Source organism: Sprattus sprattus, assembly GCF_963457725.1.
Source record: "Sprattus sprattus genome assembly, chromosome: 7".
Taxonomy (NCBI): Eukaryota; Metazoa; Chordata; class Actinopteri; order Clupeiformes; family Clupeidae; genus Sprattus; species Sprattus sprattus.
Window position 1 is genome coordinate 15,376,628 of NC_137926.1, and position 13,595 is coordinate 15,390,222.

General features: G+C 46.6%; 2 protein-coding genes across 2 annotated transcripts in view; one reads left to right on the forward strand and one right to left on the reverse strand.

The window, feature by feature from the left end:
- The window catches only part of abtb2b (ankyrin repeat and BTB (POZ) domain containing 2b), a gene marked incomplete at its 3' end in the record, with an annotated part of 50,235 nt that extends 42,647 nt beyond the window's left edge, over positions 1 to 7,588 (forward strand). Inside the window, exons 7-18 of the mRNA XM_080842039.1 lie at positions 126 to 215; positions 506 to 607; positions 1,026 to 1,122; positions 2,340 to 2,475; positions 3,285 to 3,574; positions 4,150 to 4,328; positions 4,831 to 4,939; positions 5,093 to 5,195; positions 5,682 to 5,769; positions 5,896 to 5,964; positions 6,454 to 6,567; positions 7,382 to 7,588. Of these exons, the coding sequence (XP_080698165.1) occupies positions 126 to 215; positions 506 to 607; positions 1,026 to 1,122; positions 2,340 to 2,475; positions 3,285 to 3,574; positions 4,150 to 4,328; positions 4,831 to 4,939; positions 5,093 to 5,195; positions 5,682 to 5,769; positions 5,896 to 5,964; positions 6,454 to 6,567; positions 7,382 to 7,588 (1,584 nt within the window). The remainder of the gene's footprint in view (positions 1 to 125; positions 216 to 505; positions 608 to 1,025; positions 1,123 to 2,339; positions 2,476 to 3,284; positions 3,575 to 4,149; positions 4,329 to 4,830; positions 4,940 to 5,092; positions 5,196 to 5,681; positions 5,770 to 5,895; positions 5,965 to 6,453; positions 6,568 to 7,381) is intronic.
- A 4,253-nt stretch (positions 7,589 to 11,841) lies between these two features.
- The window catches only part of brsk2a (BR serine/threonine kinase 2a), a gene marked incomplete at both ends in the record, with an annotated part of 176,868 nt that continues 175,114 nt past the window's right edge, over positions 11,842 to 13,595 (reverse strand). The window contains one exon of the mRNA XM_080842131.1: positions 11,842 to 12,049. Within this exon, the coding sequence (XP_080698257.1) occupies positions 11,842 to 12,049 (208 nt within the window). The remainder of the gene's footprint in view (positions 12,050 to 13,595) is intronic.

A 13,595-nucleotide genomic window follows, 5' to 3' on the forward strand; every position in this document is an offset into this window, starting at 1 on the left:
TGAGATCCATCAGCCCGTGTGTCATAAGCTCGCCATGTCCATCTGCCATTTTCCTGATCCGAGCTCTCCGTCTCTCCCTGTTGTCTGCTCCTCGTTTGTCTCCCGGCCCTGCTGGCATCCTGAAGGGCATGACGCCTCTGATGTACGCCTGCTCCGCTGGGGACGAGGCGCTGGTCCAGATGCTGATTGATGCCGGAGCCAACCTGGATGTAGCGGTAAATACACCCAATCCCTCACTCTTACGAGAGAAGGTGTCAGGCAGTGTTTTTGGGTTGGGCCTTTTTTTTTGTTATAACCTTGTCCTTCTTTATCTGCTTTCTGTTTCTCTCCCCTGCCCCCACACACACACAAACACACACACACACACACACACACACACACACACACACACACACACACACACACACACACACACACACACACACACTCACACTCACACACACACACACTCACACTCACACTCACACTCACACTCACACTCACACACACACATGCAATGCTCCAGGTTCCAGCGTGCTCCCCCAAGCATCCTTCAGTTCACCCTGACAGCCGGCACTGGGTAGCCCTGACATTTGCCGTGCTTCATGGACACATCTCAGTGGTGCAGGTAAGCACATTGAATCTGAAACTTTTAATAAACATTTACATTTACATTTATATTTAGTCATTTAGCAGACGCTTTTGTCCAAAGCGACGTACAAGGGAGAACAATGCTGTGGTGCATGCAAATAAACTGTGTGGAAATTGGGTTAAGTCTTACTTGAAAGCGGACATGGGTTTATCGGTAGCATTCACACGTAAGGTCTCTATAATGTATCTTCCCTGCAGAGTGTTTTGTAAAGGGGTTGCTGTGACTTGTTTCACTCAGCAGAGTAGGGCGGTCTGGAGTCTCGTGACAGAGGGGTGTTGCCACAGACCTTGTGTTTGTCCAGCTGTGATGCTCATTATTAGAGTGTGCGTGTAGTGTGTGTGTGTGTATAGGTCTGTTCTTAACGACCTTTGTGACCTTGGGCTGTCATCCTCAGCTCCTCCTGGACGCGGGCGCTAACGTGGAGGGCGCAGCTGTCCGGAACGGCCAGGAGTGCGGCGCTGACACCCCCCTCCAGATGGCCTCTGCAGCAGGTGGGCACAGACCGCAGAAAAACCAACCAACCCCCCCGCTCCCCCCCACCCAAACTCTCCAACTCCCCCCTCCCCTTGCCCCTGCCTGGCACACTTCCCTGTGTCACTCCCAACCCACACCCCTGTCCCCATACACCCCCAACCCACACAACCCCCCCCCCCCCCCCCCCCCCCCCCCCGTGGAACCACACTGTCACCACTGAGGGTAATGCCTACAAATATAGCCGGGTGATGCCACACACCAGATGGACACAGGGCAAAAAGGCGCAGATGAGCACTGAGCTAGACTGCTATTGAACTCAACTGGATCATGAGTGTGTGTTTGAGGACTGATGTTAAAGTGAAATGGCCCAGGAGTGTGTGTTTGGGGCCTCACACTGAACTGATGTTGAAGAGGAGTGTGTGTGTGTGTGTGTGTGTGTGTGTGTGTGTGTATGTGTGTGTGTGTGTGTGTGTTTGAGGACTGATGTAGATGAGGAGTGTGTGTTTGGGGCCTCACACTGAACTGATGTTGAAGAGGAATGTTGGTGTGTGTGTGTGTGTGTTTTTGAGGACTGATGTAGATGAGGAGTGTGTGTGTTTGGGGGCCGATATAGAGGAGGAGTGTGTGTTTGGGGCCTCACACTGAACTGATGTTGAAGAGGAGTGTGTGTGTGTGTGTGTGTTTGAGGACTGATGTAGATGAGGAGTGTGTGTTTGGGGCCTCACACTGAACTGATGTCTGTGTGTGTTTGGGGTTTTCTTGCCATTCCTGTGTGGCAGCCCAGAGGGAACTCACATAGCAGCATGGTGAGGGAACGACCACAGCACCAGCTGTGTGTGTGTGTGTGTGTGTGTGTGTGACTGTGCGTGCGTGTATATGTGTGTGTGTGTGTGAAGGAGGGTGGGTTGATGGGGATGACGTTTGATGGTTTGATGTTTGCCTCTGATTTTCCATCTTGTTTGTTTGTTTTGCTCAGTGGGTCATTCCTTCTTCTTTTTCCCCTCCTCTGCTTTTCTCATCATCTCCTTCTGTATGGCTTCAATATCAAAATTAATTTTGCAGGTTATTTAAATACTATTGTTAAATCATTTATATTTTCTCGAATATTTTCTCTCTGTGTGTGTGTCTCTCTCTCTCTCTCTCTCTCTCTCTCTGTGTGTGTGTGTGTGTGTGTGTGTGTGTGTGTGTGTGTCTGTGTGTCTGTGTGTCTGTGTGTCTGTGTGTGTGTGTGTAGGGAACTATGAGATGGTGACCCTGCTGCTGGCTCGAGGGGCAGACCCTCTGCTCAGAGCCCATGAGGGGAACATGATGACGGCTTCTCTCTATGAAGACATGAACTGCTTCAGTCATGCTGCCTCACATGGCCACAGGTACAGACACATCCCACACACACACACACACACACGCACACACACACACAGTCATCACTGTGCATCAACAGCATCTCTAATCAATCTGATAATAGGAGACTGGTCCCCTGCATCTTAAGCTATTGGGAGTGTGGTGTTCCTAGTGTACTCCTCTTTAGAACCATCAAGTCTCTGCTTTTCCACCTGCTTTAATTCAACTGTCTGCACTGAGTGTGTTTGTGTGTGTGTGTGTGTGTGTGTGTGTGTGTGTGTGTGTGTGTGTGTGTGTGAGAGAGAGAGAGAGAGAGAGAGAGAGAGAGAGAGAGAGAGAGAGAGAGAGAGTGACCATGCATTAACATTCCGCTAGCACTTAAAGACAAAGGGGGATGTGTCTGGGCTGTAGTGTAATTGTTGCTGTTAGTGCTGTGTTTGCGGGGAGGGAGTGCCAGTTGTTTACTTTAGCCTGAGAGCATGGGGCCAAGTGGATGTATTTATAAATAGCAGCTGCAAGTCCCTCACCTCCATTAAATATGAATGCCCTGTTATACTGTATGCATTTACTGTTGGCTTCATACACACTGACCACTGTGCTGCCCAACACAGATGGTATGAGAGTTGACATGCCCCCGCTGAGCTGCTGTTTTGCTCTGTATATCAGTGCTATTTGAATAGTCTCTTCAGATTAGTGCTGTGTGCCAGCTGTATCCCAGCTACAATATGTAGCATTTAACGCATGTGCAGTTAGTTGCAGCTGGTGTGTACCAGATTGAGTAGTAGTGTTGTGCATCTGTGGCCCTGCTGTTGAGCCAACATGGCTGTTCTTACCACAGGAACGTGCTGCGGAAGCTGCTGGCCCAGCCCCAGCGGGTGAAGGAGGACGTGCTGTCACTGGAGGAGATGCTGGCTGAGGGGGTGGAGGGAGAGGATGTGGAGGACTGCCTGTTTGGATCCAGAACCAGAATTGGAAAAACTGAACCTCCACCTTCTCCGAGCCCCAGCTGCCAGTCGGAGACGAGTGGCCTGCGCCTGAGCAAAGCCCGCATGAAGGCCCTGCAGGAGGCGTCCTTCTACAGCGCTGAGCACGGATACCTGGATGTCACCATGGAGCTCAGGTCCCTAGGTGAGATACCGCTGTCATCTTCCTGTGCTGAGCAGATCATCTGGGAAATGTGTGTGGTATATCTGTGTTGTACAGTTATCTTAGTAAGTCATATTTCTGTGTGGCATAGGTGTCTTAGTAAATCATATTTCTGTGTGATACAGGTGTCTTAGTAAGTAATATTTATATGTGGTACAGGTGTATTAGTAAGTCATATTTATTTATGGTACAGGCGTCTAAGTAAGTCATATTTCTGTGTGGTCCGGGTGTCTTAGTAAGTCATATTTCAGTGTGGTACAGGTGTCTTAGTAACTTATATTTCTGTGTGGTATATGTATCTTAGTAAGTCATATTTCTGTGCGGTACAGGTGTCTTAGTAAGTCATATTTCTGTGTGGTACAGGTGTCTTAGTAATGTGGTACAGGTGTCTTAGTAAGTCATATTTCTATGTGGTACAGGTGTCTTGGTAAGTCATATTTCTATGTTGTACAGGTGTCTTAGTAAGTCATATTTCTGTGTGGTACAGGTGTCTTAGTAAGTCATAATTCTGTGTGCATTAGTAAGTATCATGTCTGTTATGTCTCTCTGTGCTACAGGTGTCCCCTGGAAGCTTCACATGTGGCTGGAGTCCCTGCGTAGCGCCCATCAGCAGTCCCGGCCAGCCGTGGCACTCTCGCTCCTCCGAGACTTCACCTCCATCAAAGAGGAGGACTACTGCGAGGAGCTGGTCTGCCTCGGCCTCCCCCTCATGTTCAACATCCTCAAAACCAACAAGGTACAGGAAAAACACAATAATCACAACACTGCTAATATAGTTACAGAATTAGTCTTCGGCTGTCCTTTAGAAAACACAATAATTACAACACTCCTAATAATATAGTTAAAGAATTAGTCATCGACTAGCTGTTGTATGCAGAAACCGATAGATCCGCGGCGATCTCCTATTGACAATAATATCACAGATTTATCGGTTAGGGTCTAATCCCCATCACAATCCCAGGTCACTCTGGGTTCATCTGAGGCTGAGGGACACATTTCCATCTGGAGCAGGCGTGATGTGTGATACATGTCTGTTGCACTCAATCCCAGTGTAACACATTCAGCCATAACAGGCCCATCAGATAGTAACAGCTGCTAAGGACCAAGCAATATGAGTCAGGGAACAAGGACACGTAGCTAAAAGAATCCTATTCATGAGACTGAATCTATTTGTATTCATATTAAAATGAATGAGTGAATATTTTAATATTTGATTTCTCCTGGATTCTCTCTGACAGCAAAATGACGCTATAGCCCAGCAGCTGGCGAGCATCTTCAGCCACTGCTACGGGCCTGCCCCTCTGCCTCCCATCCCTGAGGTGAAGGCCGCCCTCTCAGCTCAGCTTGGTAAGACATGCCCTTTCCCTCTCCGCCAATGCCTTAGGATCTCAGGACCTTCTAACTGCATGGAAATAATCATGCGTCGAGATGGTGCGATCGATGGAAGGAATGCTTGGTGGCGATCTCACATGGTGACATCATATCCTCTCACCCCTACAGACCCGCACTTCCTGAACAACCAGGAGATGTCGGACGTGACCTTCCTGGTGGAGGGGAAGCCATTCTATGCCCACAGAGTCCTGCTGATGACAGCCTCTGACAGGTGCGTCTGAACCAGCCCTGCTCCCTATACAGCAAGAGCCATCGACTGTCAGCCGTTCAGTCATCGCACATACAGAATTAGAAAAGAACAACTAGTAATCAACACCCTTGTGCCTTTTTAAAAAGGGCTAAATATGTTTAATTGAATTTCAGGCATTACGTAAATGCATTTATTGCAGTGGGCTGAACTTCTGTCTATGGCAATAACCATGATCGTCGATTATATCAATTCATTTCAATTCTGTTGTAATTATATAGCACAAAAACAATACAATGGAATGGAACATTGGAATTGTCTCAAGGCACTTTACAAAGACCACAGCCTGAACCCCCACCCCTGTGTCAAATTAAAGTTGTCAACATGGAGGAGCGGTGTTTACTCTGCCATCATTCTGTTTTGGCCCTCTGAAGATGTGAACAGACAAGTGAAGGGTTAGCAGGTTGACGTCTCAAAATATGAGACTAAAGGTGCCTCTTCTCTTCACAGGTTCAAGTCTCTGCTGGCCCAGAACGGATCAGACGTTTCCCAGAGCAAGGACGTGGAGATCAACGACGTCAAGTATAACATTTTCCAGGTAGGAAGTCAGTGGTGTGCATTCTTTGCATAATCCTCCATTACACCCCCCCCCTAAGGTGACAGCACCACTGCACCATAACTGAGATGCTGATGGCAGGTCTCTCGCCTTGTTCTCTTCTCTTAGATGATGATGTCCTATCTGTACTGCGGAGGGACAGAGGCACTGAAGACTAACGTGTCAGACGTACTGGAGGTGAGTGGCACACAATCAAAGACACACCATCTGCATGTCCAGCTGAGCTTTCATTGAGTCCTAATGCCTTAATGACTGTATTTGTGAATGGCCACAACTCACACTTACAATTATTCTGGGTTAATTTGCGGTGCTTAAATGTTTCTCCGTGTTTCTCCGTGCAGTGTGTAGGGGTAAGGAGGTGGTTGAAAATGAAAATATGCCTGAAAAAAGTCAAACGACAGTGATGATGTAAATACAGCATATTTCACAACTGTTGCAAAAGATTGAACAATACAAAGTTCATGTTACAACGTCATGCAGTTTTCATCAGAGGTTACAACAACATAGCAGATTGCAAACTGAACCTGCAAAACCAATCAGTGTGTGAAATCAGATCCGGCAGACTCTGATTTTTGTGTGTGTGTGTGTGTGTATGTGTGTGTGTGTGTGTGTGCGCGTGTGTGTGTGCGCGTGTGTGTGTGTGTGTATGTGCTCTCTCTCCTGCAGCTGCTGTCCGCGGCCAGCCTCTTCCAGTTAGGGGCACTCCAGAGGCACTGCGAGATTGTCTGTGCCCAGAACATCAACCTGGAGAATGGCGTCAGCATCTACCGCACTGCCAAGGTAAACACGGCCGATGATAGGGCGACCCCCACCTCCTCTGCCCTCAGGGTCTAGGAGACCACACAACTATCTCAGCGCAGCATCAGATGAGAGGCAGCCAAGGGTGACTTGGCTCCTCCAGATGACTCTGGCTGTTTGGCAAAACAAGCCTAGTGGATATCAACAAGCACAAGCAGAGATGGGAATGCTTCATCACTTATGAATGATAAGCCTAGGCACTCTCTCACACACACACACACACACTCACACACACACACACACACACACACACACACACACACACACGCGCGCGCACTCACACGCGCACTCAGGAGGGAATGTTGTTTCTACTAGCCTTTGTTTTTCACCATGCACACTTATGTCCATGTCAAGCATGCATGGAGGCTAGAATGTAGCATTTCACAGGAACACGCCATGCTGTGTGTAGGGGTTTGTGAAATGCGTGCTCTTTTGCAGCATGCTGAGTGTATGTCTGTGTGTAGGCAGGGGGTATGTTTTTGTGTGTGTTAAATCGGTGGTCTTTTCTAGCATACATACTGTATGTGTGTGTGTCTTTTGTAGCACACAGAATATTTGTGTGTGTAACAAATGTCTTTTACATGACATTTCGCGTGTGTGTGTGTGAGTGTGTGTGAAACAAATGTCTTTAACAGCACATTTTATCGTGTGTGTGTGTGTGTAACAAATGTATTTGACAGCACATTTAACGTGTGTGTGTGTAACAAATGTATTTTACAGCACATGTAACGTGTGTGTGTGTGTGTGTGTGTGTGTGTGTGTGTGTGTGTGTGTGTGTGTGTGTGTGTGTTGTCAGGCCCACGGTGCGGCGGAGCTGAGCACCTACTGCGAGGGCTTCTTCCTGCAGCACATGCCAGGTCTGATGGAGCGCGAGGCCTTCCGTGGGCTGCTGCTCCTGGGCCCCGGGGGCCGCTGGGGGTCCGGCCGAGAGACCCCGCTGGACGAGATGGAGGCCATGATGGCCCGCAGGCTGCGCTCCCTCTACGTCACCTCCAGAGTGTGAGGAGAAGGAGGAAGAGGAGGAGTAGGAGGTGGAGGAGGATAGTGAGGAAGGACTCCAGAGGAGTGGCCTCTGAGTGGCTTAGTGCTTTCACCCCCATTCCCCCTCCTTGGCTGCGCTCGCTCCACATTGCCTCCAGAGGAAGGGAGGGGCGACTACAACGAGACAGGACTCCAGAGATGTACCCTTTGAGTGGCTTAGCGTCCCACCCCCCCCCCCCCTCCCCCCCATACCCCCCTCTTCTTCCCCTGCCTCACGGTCATTCCTGTGTGGACAAGATATGCTAGACCTGTTACCCCACACCTATCAACATTAAGAGCTGACAATGGAAGGACAAGGAGGGATGTGAAGAGAATTTGTGAATTATGCTAAACTGCCCCCTGGTGGTCGTAATGAGCGTAACAGACTGAAAGATAGAAAAAGCTGTCTGAGGAGGCTGCTAAAGTGGATCACCATGTTTGAACCCCTCTGCACGGGGAAGGACGGCCATCCTTAAGGGCCCCCCCCCCCCAGAAGGACACCATTGTGTCGTGCTGTGACAGCGTAGAAAACAGAGCATTGCAAACGTGTTCTCCTCTTCCTGCATAGCTGTTTTTATTTGAAGCTATAACAAAAATAACCTGTAATGGAGATGGCATTGACATTCTTTGTTTAAAGAAAATATGTGAGATTTATTTAAATTTTGTTTTTATTTTGCTTAATACCTAGCAAATAAAATAATATAAAACCCTGTGTTTTGCTTTGTGATACATATTTTTTTGACATACCAGAGTCACTGTTAGATTACTGTAGGCTGCTGTAGAACAATAGAGTTCAGGTCCTAATAAGAATGATAGCTTTATGCTAACCCCAAATGTATTAGTGAGTGTGAGTTCAACTTTGAGCCGCAGGTAACTTACTATGAGGTGAGTATGCTGTAGAGGTGGTAGAAGACTCAGTCAGACAGTATGTTCAAGACAAACAAGGTCCTTCATCAGCTGTCATCACCTTACATAACAACACAACCTGTTTCAAGGAAACTGGTGTTCTTCTCAGGATGACCCCTTTATATTTATTTCCTTAGGAATGAAGTTCTAAACTCTCTTTCTTCCCTCTGTTTATCCACTTGTCATTCATAGAACCAGTGCGTCTGTGCTCAGTAGTCTGTAGTTAGATCACAGTACATGCAATTGTACAGATATATGGCCCAGATATATGGCCCCATCTGCTGGTTAACAGTAGTATTGCAGATAACATCATTACAATTTGAAGCTTACTGTTCAAGGGTGATGAATTGTTATTCAAACGAAGCGCACTTCATCTTTCCAACTCTTAAAACAGCTTGAACCGTTAATAAAAATAAAAAGTGCAAGCAACACACATACTTAGTAACTGGATGAGTTTATTTGTTTTCGCACTGAAGATGCTCACAGTTATGTTACAAGGGGATTACATTTTTGCACGCTCCTGCTCTGTTTGGTCTGTCTGTGTGTTTCAGTGTGTGCATGTGAGTGTGTGTGTGTGTCTGTGTGTCTGTGTATCTGTGTGTGTATGTATGTGTATGTTTATGTGTGTGTGTGTGTGTGTGTGTGTGTGTGTGTGTGTGTTTTGTTAGTTCTTGTCCTTTACATGTGATGTGATCCTTTTAGCTTTTTTTTCTATTGTATAAAATAGGAAGGTTAACAACAGGTATTGCTTTGATTCTTTTTGACAAAAAGATCTCTCCCACTTCTTCAACCTGGGATTGTATGAATAGTGGAATATCCAGGCCTTTCTCTACGAGCTTTGGAAAAGGAGAAAGCGACTAAAAACATTGTGCACAAGTTTGGAGAAAGACAGGGAAAGAGAAGAAAGATAGAGAACAGAAAGATTAAAAGAGGACAAAGTAGGAAAGGCCAAAACTATTTCTCTTTTTAAATAAAGAGGGAAAACTACCAAGGGCAAAGAGTGTGTGTTTTTTTTAAACAGTTACACTAGCGCCATGCAAAGAAAAGCCCATGTGAGACATGCACACAGCAATACTAGATAAAAGCCAAGAGCAGGAACCCCCTTCCTATTTCACATGTTCAAATTTGTTCTATTTACAAGAGAACTGATTCAAGAGTAGCTTTTGTCTCAATCCATCGTACACGCACAATGATATGAAACTGACAAATATCAAGAGAAGATCAGTTCCCTCCAAAGAGGCTAGTCTACATTCTTAAATTACTGGTAAATTCTTATTTTTTTTAAACATATACTACATTTTTTTAACCTTTGATGCTAGGAGCAAACATAATATTTGTCAATGGTCACATAATTCTGTTAAATTAGGACAAAGGAAGTTTTTTTTCTCTGAAAATGAACAAAACTGTTGCCCCGATACAAACACTTAAGGAGGTCAGTAAATAAATAACATTCAGTTCAATTCCTCTAACAGGTGTCTTTCATTTACATAGTCATGTGGTAATAAATTAGGTCATGAAAAAGAGAATAAATAAGGAACAGTACAAAAATATCCACAATTGCATTTAACACTTGTTTTCCAATTCCTACGGCAGATAATCAAGACAATTAAAAAAATCTGACAGGAATGAAAATATACAACTAAGAATGGAACAATAATAATTCCAACACTAAAAAGGATGATCTCTCTTTATAATTTAGAATAAAACTAAAATAACGCAGAGAAAACAAAAACAAATGATAATGTATGGCAAACAAGTTATAACTCTGGTCCATCACCATGACTATGTAGTGTTACATCCAGACCGTTCCTGTTTGCTTGCTTGCACATAAGAAATGGATTCAGTCTGTACAACAGATCAGATCATTCTTCATGTATCCTCCACCCACCCCCCACCCAAACCCAACCATAACTCTAACCCTAACCCTTATCCCAACCCTAACCCCAAACCCGTACCATCAGACAAGGATTCCAGTCCTTTTGCAGCAATGGTACTGAGTCTAATGAAACATTATAGGGAAAAAAAGAGAGCAACAAAAAACGTTTACATTTAAAAATGAAACGATACAATCCAGTAAGCGCCACACTCCTCCATAAGACTAGCCACAGACTCCCCCAAGGCTTCTTTTACATCCTGGCCTCTTCGCTCCTCTTTTCAAGTCTTTTAGTTTTTTTCTTGTTGTCATTTTTTAGTACATCCCAGAGCTGTATGTGTGTACTTGTATGTTTGCCTGTGTGTATGTGTGTGTCTGTGTGTGTGTGAAGGAGTAAGTGAGTGTGTGTGATGAGGTTTGCATCAGTATCTGAGAACATGTGCATCTGCGTGTGTGTGTGAGAGGGTAATGACAGGCTGAAGATGGGGAATAAAAGGCTCCATCTCAAGGGCTTACATGTTTACTGCTTGTTCTTGGGAGGTTGTGGAGAAAGAAGGTGTGTGCATGTACAGTATGTATGCGTGTGTGTGTGTGTGTGTATACGAATACATGTGTGTGTGGATATACAAATATGTGTGTGTGTGTGTGTGTGTGTGTGTGTGTGTGTGTGTGTGTGTGTGTGTCTACATGTATGATGCAAGGGAGGCGGGGGGGTTTCCATCACTTTGGGGTGAGCGTTAAGGGAAGGAGGTCGGTCGGTTGGTCGGAGGGAGGGGTGTGAGTCTGGATGAAGTGTCCGTTTCCATGGTAATGCACACGCTCACTGGCCTTGGAAAGTGCCCTCGGTCAGTAAGAGTCCATCTCCCCCCGGTGGACGCAGGGAGCAGGAGGAGGAGGGGCAGGAGGACGTGGACGAGGATGAGGGGGGCTTTAATACGTTTTCTGGATAAATCCTGGCAGCAAAAACAAGTCAGGTCAACACCAAGGAGAGCAAAAACAAGGAGAGGAAAAATGAAAGGCATAAAAACAGCAGGGGTAAAGATGAAGGAGGAGGGGGGTATTACCAAGGGGTAGATGATGGGGGAGGTAAGGAAGCAAGAGGGGGTGGCGGTTAGGGTGGGTGGGTGGGTGTATTTCAATGTGCTATCTGTAAAATATTTGTTCTTGTATATATTATATGTACACACATATGTACACAGTCATTCTGCCATACAAAACAAGCTTTCATAGTCCAAAGGGAGCTTGCATACAAGTATGTACAGTGGAGCCAGCCCTATATACATTCTCTGGTGTCTACACTTGTTTTGGGAATAGGGCAAAAGGTCAAGAAATAAACAATAGAAATAGAGAGGAGTTTTTGACTGTTTGCTTCTTTTTTTGCATTTTTTTTTTTTGCTTTTTGATTATTTGTTTGTTTGTTTATTTATCTAGCGTGGTAGTCTGCTAAGACTCCTCATCTAAGGCTGCTCCTGTGTTCCAAAAGAGGGCACCAGGTTGGCCTTGTCTTTGCCCGCCGGGTACTTAGTCTCATGAACCTCGGCCTCCTGTGTCCTGCTGTTGAGGGGGGCATGCCTGTGTGGGGTGCCAGGTGTCGGGCGGGGCACCTGGCCGTTCTTCTCGTCTGAAAAAAGTTGTTTAATTACGTCAAAGAAGTTACTCATTGGGCTGCCTAGGTACACAGACGGGAAGAAGAAGAAGAAGAAAAAAAGGAGGGAGAAAAGAGAGAGAACAAACAAACAAATGAACAATGGAGTTCACGAGAGGAGTAGTGGCTAAAGAGAGAGAGGAGGGAGGAAGTGTGGGACAGGGTGGAGGGTTGGGGGGGGTGGGGGGGTAGGTAAGAGTGGGGGGGGGGGGCTGTGAAGCAGTGAGAGTGCTGACAGCGAAGCGAGAGCCAGAGAATGAGAACGAGAATGAGAATGCTGAATATGGTGACTCAGCTCCTCTCTAAGGGGCCGTTCACAGCCAGGCGTTTTTCTTTGGCACTAACATGCGAGGCGAGTCACTATTATTTCAACATGTGACCATTAATGAGCAGCAGGTGGAAATTGGTTGGGTGTCTGTTGTTGCTAGCACATGTTATAGCTAGTTACCTGACATAGCATAGACAAGTAGCTAAGCAACAAACCAATCACAAAAGCTGAACTGTTTTAACTTTGAAGACCTGTGCTTCGATTCTTTTTCTGCTTGAACCTTGCTCAAATACATTTGAGGCGTGTCACAACCGTCAAGCTTTTCCCTTGTCGAATTACACACTCGAGCGGCTGAAGATATAAAAAAAAAAATGCATCTCGATGTGAACGGCCCCTAATGCGTATAGAAGACAGCAGAGCATGTCTGTCCTCGTGTTTGAGGAGATCTCTGTCTGGCTTTGGAGAGGACTCCAGCTAAAGCCACTCTGATCCAGGTGAGTCTGGGAGAGGAAGGATCCGTCCACAACAGGAAATGAGAGGCCAAAAAAACACGGGAGCTCAAGTTTGGGTCTGCTGGTCTCAAGCGACCATAGGGGGAGAGGGTCTCCCTGTGTGCCACAGAAACAGGGGAGCTTCTGTACTTTCCCAAGCTTGGTCTGCTGGTCTTAGGAGAGGGGGCCCTAGGAAGGGGTCTCCCTGTGTACGTCCAGGGGCTTTGGGCTGTAAGTGCTGCCCTGTGAGGGCAGACTCTGCTCCACTGTCTGTCAACATCATTTTCTCCACCTGTGGCTCTCATGCATCACACACACAAACACATGTTCGGCATCTTGGGATTTTGCCATCCGACTCCGAGGTGGCCGAATTGCTATTACAATAGACAGCACTGATGGAAGTGTTCTAGCGGCCCCAGGGGTCGTGGCATCAGCGGTCCTCATTCAGACCCTGTGATAACTGCCAGAGGCTGGGGACCACTCCAGTGAAGCCCCTGGGCCTGAGAGCAGGCTGCTGGGCATGTGTCATGGGCTTCAGGATGCTCTACAGGACGCTCTAGCTCTGGGGCTCCAGAGCCTAAAATAAGACTTGTGAGAGGAGGGAGGCATAGACTCTCAGGGCAAGATGCTCTCTACATAACAAGCACACACATGCACACAGAGACACACACACACATACGACACATGTAACACACACACACACACACACACACACACACACACACAGACACACACACACACACACACACACACACACACACACACACACACACACACACACATATACGTGCACACACAGAGCCACAC